This window comes from Cebus imitator, unplaced genomic scaffold (assembly GCF_001604975.1).
Source record: "Cebus imitator isolate Cc_AM_T3 unplaced genomic scaffold, Cebus_imitator-1.0 Scaffold979, whole genome shotgun sequence".
NCBI classification, from domain to species: Eukaryota; Metazoa; Chordata; class Mammalia; order Primates; family Cebidae; genus Cebus; species Cebus imitator.
Genome location: NW_016108294.1, coordinates 1 through 6,740, shown reverse-complemented (window position 1 = coordinate 6,740; position 6,740 = coordinate 1). Strand labels below are relative to the sequence as shown.

General features: G+C 62.5%; 1 protein-coding gene across 1 annotated transcript; it reads right to left on the bottom strand.

The window, feature by feature from the left end:
• Window positions 1-5,601: 5,601 nt before the first annotated feature.
• On the bottom strand, window positions 5,602-6,734 carry LOC108298523 (rho GTPase-activating protein 33-like). The gene has a single exon (XM_017521209.1). The coding sequence runs from the start codon at window positions 6,530-6,532 to the stop codon at window positions 5,993-5,995; it is 540 nt and encodes a 179-aa protein (XP_017376698.1). The 5' UTR covers window positions 6,533-6,734; the 3' UTR covers window positions 5,602-5,992.
• Window positions 6,735-6,740: the final 6 nt, after the last annotated feature.

Below are 6,740 nucleotides of genomic sequence, written 5' to 3'. Positions count from 1 at the left end.
TGGGGAGCTGGGGAGAGATAGCAAGGGGAGAGATGCCAGATGTAGGTGATGGGGAGGAAGGCAGCAAATCACACTGCCACGTGTGTACCTATGCAACAATCTTGCATGTTCTTCACAGGTACACCAAAACCTAAAAGGCAATAAAATAAATGGGAAAAAAAAAAAGAAATACTCACATGAAAACCCACCCCCCCAAAAAAAGAGGCTGTTGTAAAAGATGGTGGTCTATTGAGTTAAATGCAATGCTGTGAATCTGATATTCAGAGGCTCTTGAAGGTCCACATTTGGATGGATTTTGTGGTAGAGACCACGTTGGGTTGAGCCCAGTTCATGAATAATTAGCTGTGTCTGCCAAGGACACAGGAGTGCAAGGACAGGGATACTGTGCGTTTGCCCTACCTGGGGAGGGGGCTGGACAAAGAGGAACTGGGCAATGATGGGTGGGAAGACCCGGGGCTCTGGGCAGGGGTGAGTGGTTGGGAGGGGGAGCGGAGCAGGAAGATGGCTGGGCCATCCAGGGAATTGGCAGAGGCCTGGAGGTGAGGGCTTGGAGAAGGTTGCCACATGGATCAAGCCCTTATATGCAGGCTTCAAAAATAAAATTGAGCCTCTACATGGTGGCTCGTGCCTGTAATCTCAGTACTTAGGGAAGCCAAGGCAGGAGAATTGCTTGAGCCTAGGAGGTCAAGACCAGTGTGGGCAGCATAGTGAGACCCCATCTTTACAAAAAATTAAAAATTAAAATAAATAAAATTGGAGAGATCTCCTGATAAAATCCAGAGTTTGCTTTTCTTGAAGAGCTGAGAGCTGGCTTCATGGGACCTGTGTGTACCACACTGAGTCACAGCTCGGTGGAGTCTGCCTGTCCTGGCCAGTGCACAAGGCTCCTGGAAGTCAAGGTCCCTGAAGTCCCCTAGGGACCTTTGTATGGTTTTGACCCTCCTGGGATGGGGGATAGATATTTGCACAGCAGGCAGATGTTACCCCTTGTTTCAACTTTGTAGACTTAATGGTTTCAGGAGCACTGTATTGAGGTGGATTTTGAGGCATGGTTCTCACCTCAGCTACAAGGTGGGGGTTCCAGGACACGGAGATAGAACCTGGAGTCCACAGTCATTCCAGTCAAGGACAGGCTGTGGAGGATGGGAATTGGCAAGGGTGTTTGCCTATCGGCCCTTAGGCCTCCAACTCAGAAGTGTGGGCCGGGGACGTCCTAAGCCTGCCCGCCCTTCAGGTGTCCAGGTGGATGGGGAGAACTCCGAGGGGCAGACGGCGCTCTTCCTCTCTGCGCTGCTGGGTCACATCTCTGCCGTGCAGCTCCTGCTGACCTTTGGTGCCAACCCCAACCAGTGAGTGGCCAGCCAGTGATGCCTCCCATCCTAGGGGCCTGACTTTGAGTGCCTGAGAGCCAGGGCTTTCTTCTCCTGAGGCATCTTTTCCTCGTGACACCTCTTCCATTCTTTGGTGACCCTCCTGTCACCCCAGTGACCCTCCTTGTCCTCTCAGTTAACCCCTTCGCATTCCCCACTGACAATTCCATTCTCCAGGTGCCTCCGTGTTGGCAGTGATCCTCACCCTCTAAAGACCCCATCATGTCCTCACCTGACCCCGCCCATCCTCATATGACTCCTCCCACCCCTCAGGGCCTCCATCCTGCCCCTTTTGGTCCCTCTTCAGTCCCTTCCCTAATTGACTCGCACTTGCCTTGTTCTGCTCTAGCCGCTGCCTGGATGGCAGCACCCCTGTACACGCAGCCGCCTTCTCTGGCCGAAGCCTGGTAATGCTGCCCCTGCTGCAGGCGGGGGGTGACTTGCGACTGCATGACCAGCGGGGTCGCACCCCCCGAGACTGGGCTGAGCAGGGTAGGGCCCAGCAGAACTGGGAGGTGAGCAGTGGCCTTGGTGGGAGCGAGAGTTCCGGGCCGGCTCCCACCGGGCCTCACCCCACGTGCCCTCCTCCAGGTGCTGGAGCTGTTCCAGCTCTGCGGGGCCCACATATCAGCCTTGCTGCATGGTGGTGAGTTGCCACCCATGGCATCTCTGGGCCAGTTGCAGGCCAGATCTGGGAACAGCCCGCCTGACTCCCTGTCCTCCCTGAGGCTGATGCAGGCAGACAGGTAACTGTCCACACCCTGAAGCCCACCCGCCCGCCATGCCCAGCTACCCCAGCCTTATCCTCGGCCTGCCCCCATCCCAGGGCGCTGAGACTAGCGCAGATCAGGAGAGCCCCCCAAGTTCCGGCCTTGGGGTTTGGTCAGGTAAGCGGGAACGGCTGGGGGCGTGGGAACCACCCGTCTTCTTCGTGCCTCATGGTCCTGCTCCTTGTCCCCAGCTGAGTAGCCTGTGGCCGCTGGGGCTGGTGACGGGCATCCCCCTTGCGGACCCCAAGGAGCTGCTGGCAGCCCAGGGAGAGGCCGACCGCACCTACGAGAGCAGCTCCCACACCCTCATGGCCAAGTGAGAGCCCCACCACACCCTTGTCAGCTCTCTTGCGGCCCCCCTGGGAAAACCCCCCTTGTCTCAGACCTGTCCTGCCCCCACCCCCCATTCTCCAGCCTCCTGTGGAGGGGTCACCCCGTGACCGTGCGGCAGCTGAAGTCCCCTGGAACCCAGCCTGATGTGCTCCTGGCTGACCTTCAGCACTGCAGGTACCCGTGCCAGCCCCCAGCCCAGCCTCCTGCCGGCCCTCCCGTGGAAGACCAGGGTGTGTGGCTGTAGCCATGGCTGGAGTCTTTACTTCTGGACCAGCACCTGGCACGGAGCTCTCCCGCTGGGGCGATCCCCCCACTGGACAGTGGGTGGGTACCAGTTCTGTGTGCAGTGCCCTGTAGGCCTGAGAGGAGGTGGGGGTGGAGAGGGCACCAGGACAAGGTGGGAGCCGGGTGCTGGCCCTCCACTGCTAGGCTGCGTGACCCAGGGTCATTCTCCTCTGTCTGGGGGTGGGTGCAGACCACCTGACCCGGAACGTGGTGGGTGGTCTGTGCCCAGGAGCAGCTCCCACCCTGTGTGGCTGGGGCCTACTCCTGAGTGGCCTGCTCTCCTCCTGCCCAGCACGCTGCACCACCCCGGCCTGTTGCTGCTGATGGCACTTAGCCCCTCTGCAGACCTGTCGGGGCTGTGCCTTCTCTTTGAGCCTGTGTGGCTCGGCTCCCTGCACGGGGTGCTGCACCCTCGGGGACCAAGTGAGGAGGGACCCCGGACTGTGCCGGGCCTGCCGCCTGGCCCCCTGCTGCTGCAGGTGCTGGAGGCCCTGCTGTTCCTGCAGGCCCGCTGGCGAGCTCACGGCGGCCTCAGCTCCCATGCTGTGCAGCTGGTGCGGCCAGGCCTGGCTAAGGTGGGCCACCTGGAGCACGGGCGCCCCCTGCACCAGCGCTGGCTGCGGCCCAGGTGAGCCCCTGCCGCACCTGCTGCCCCTTGTCTCGGGCCTGCACGCCGCTCCCTTCCTCCCCATTCTCCAGCCTCTGTGGCCAGGCACAGCTGTGTCCTGTAGGCCCCAGGAAGGGGGTGGGGGTGGGGGTGGGGGTGGGGAGGAGCACTGAGAGTGTTACAGGAGTTGGTTGCTGGCCCTCCCACTGCTGGGCCGCTGTGTGACCTGGGGTCTCAGTTTTCCTCGGTCTGGTGGTGGGTGCAGGTCCCTGTCCAGCAGCCATCGGCTCACCAGGCTCCTTGGGGTCCACAGGCCACAGCAGGGTTACCCGTGGGGAGGCCCAGGCCCAGGGCTTCCCCCACCCCCTGAACTGTACCCATGGCTGCCACTTGAGCTGATCTGCAGTGACACTCCCACCACCACCTCGGACCTCTACAGCTTCTGCACCCTGGCCCAGGAGGTCTTCACTGGTCAGTGAGTGGCTGTGCCCTGCCCCAGGGAGGCACCCTCCTGCTTGGGTCCCTAACTGTGCTTCCTGGCAGGAGAGCTGCCCTGGGCTGGTAGAGGGGGACCCGAGGTGAAGGCCAAGCTGGAGGCAGGGGAGAGCCCGGCCCTGGACCCTCGGGTGCCGGCGCCCTACCAGGCCCTGGTTCGAGCTGGGCTAGGCCTGGCACCTGCCGACCGCTGGGGCAGCCTGCAGAGTACCCGATACCTACTGCGGGAGGCCACGGCCCAGGTACAGGGCAGGTCGGCAGGGTGTGGGTGGTGGCCGTGGGACCCCAGGCAGGCCCATGTCCCCATACCCAGCCTCTGGTCCACAGGACATGGCTCCTGAGGTGGGCTCCCCGATGGAGTGGACCACGCTGTCCCCTGCATCCCAGGCTTCCCCACCAGGTTAGAGGGCAAGGAGGAGGAGACAATGGCGGGTGCTGGGCACAGCTGAGCTGTGCCCCCCATCCGACCAACTGGTTTGCCCCCACAGAGAAACTGTACTGTGAAATGGCTCACAGAGCCAAGAGCACACCCAGGCCTGTGCCCACTCTGATGTCTCCAGGCCCCATCCCATCCCAGGTGGGAGCCAGGATGGGGCTGTGGGGGGCCAGGGGAGCTGTGGGACACCTGGGCAAGCCACGGCAGCTCTCTGCCATTCCTCTCTGCAGGCCCCGGAGACTCCTGAGGTCACAGGCCACAGCAGGGTCCCGAGGGGCGTAGCTTGGAACTCGGGCAGCAGTTTGACTCTAGGCAGCAGCCCCGGGCCTGGCCACAGCCCCACAGCCAGGGCCTACCTGCAGTGCTGCGGAGAGCCCGGCTCAACGGTACGGATACCCCAGAGCCCTGCACCGCTGTCCCATTGCTAACCTGTGGCCCCCTCCGCCCGCCCTCCAGTAGTCACCAACCCCGAGTTCCCTGGCTGCCCTCCTTTGACCAGGGAACTTCAGGGACGCCCAACTGTCCCCTCTCTCACCTGTGACCCTTAACCAACCCTGCTTCCCCCAGGGCCCTTCCCTGCACTCCACCTCCAGCCTCCAGGACTCAGCCTCCCTGCTGGGGACCCCGAGCTCTGCGGAGCACTTTGAGGAAGCTCTCGGCCAAGACTCTGGCCCTGCAGGGGCTGCTGCGGCACACACACAGGGTTACCCTGCTGGACCCCCAGCCCTGTGAGCCCACCCCCAGCCTGCTGAACCACAGGGAGGCTTCCCACACACTGGGAGGCTGCCGGCACGGAAGGCCATGGGCAGGCTAAGCAGAGGACCCCGAGCCCGGCCTGTGCCCCATCCCACACTCCCAGGCCCGCTGGAGCGCCACGGCTAGCCAGGTGGCAGCTGCAGCCTTCTCTCCTGCAGACACCCGGTGCTGAGCTGACTGGAGGAGGTCTTTTCCCCAGCCTGCAGAAGTGAGACCTGAGACCTTGCATGGGAGGACCCCGAGGCCCTTCTTTATCCCTGAGGTAACCCTCGGTCTACCCTTGCCTCCCTGCTCCCCAGGATGGACCTGCTGGAGGAGATCATGGCAGAGCTGCAAAAAGGATGTCAGCTCGGAGAAAAGCCCAGCCTGAGCCCCACTCCTGACCCAGACTCCCAGGGTACCCATGGTTCCCTCTCTGAGATACCGCCTCTCAGAGCTTCCCAGGAGTAACTCCCACCATGGTGCCTCCCCAAAAGGAAATAGAATGATAGAGCACCTCCTCCGTCCCTCTTCACTCAGTGAGTTTGGCCCCAGCACGACACCAGCAGCCACATTTTCACCATTTTATTCGTTAACGTTGTCAGATGGTTTAGTGGGGCATGTGGGGAGAGAAGGGCAGGAACTGTCCCTCCACCCCCATGCACAGGTTAGGACATGCTGGGGGCTCCTGGAGGGAGAGGAGGATGGGGTCAGCCTAGCGCCCCCTCCCCAGATTTGTGCGAGGACCCCCAGGATGGAGGGAGGTGGGGGGTGGGCAGACCCTTCAGCCCAGGATAGGGAAGCTGGGATTACAGGTTAGAAACCCACATCAGAAACAAGTTAGAAAGTTAGAAACCTGGGGTAGGGGTCAGGGCTCAAGAAAATACAAAACAAGGGATTTGTCTGGGCCAAGATCCAGCGAGGATGAAGGGAAGCAAGGACGGCCCCTCCCAGCTGGCGCTCAGCAGTAGCTTCGGGTCTGGCCCTCAGAGTGGAGGGACCAGCTGGGAGTGGGGTAGGGGGGTGGGGGTCCAGCCCCCTCCCCTCTTTGTCCTCCATTTCTGTACAAGGACCCTCGGTGGAGCTCACCCCCCGTCCCGTAGGCCGGTGGGGCTGCCCTGTAGAGCAGGAGAGGCTCAGGGGGGCCCCAGGGACTGGGCACCCTGTGAGGGGTTCGGGGGCCCCAGGGTGCCCGTTGTTTCTGGGGAAGGCGGGGAACTGGGGGACCGGGATCTGAACGGCTTCGGGGGTGGGCAGGAGGAGGGGAAGAGGAGGAGGAAGAGGCAGGTGAGGGACCCCTGGGCCCTAGGGCTAGGTTGACGTACAGGGGCTCGGGCTGGGTCGGGGGCCGGGCAGTGTGCTGGGGGGCTGAGTAGCCAAGGTGGTCGGGGGGAAAGCAGGAGGGGGCGGGTGGGTAGCTGAGCAGGAAGTCGGGGGACCTGTGGAGTGGGGGCGATTGGCCCAGCATGCCGTAGGAGGCATTGAGCCTGTCAGGGGGCATGGAGCGAAAGGGACTCCAGGAGCAGGCGGGGCCAGAATAGGGGGACCCCTCACCTGCCCCGATCTCATAGTACGGGTTCTCTCCCCTGTCGAGGCGTGCAGGGGGCCCCAGGGAGCTCCTCCAGACTGGGGCTGGGGAACTGGGCTGGAAGGATGGGGGGCCCAGAGGGTACAAGCCTGGCTTGGGGACCCCAAGGAAGGGTGGCAGG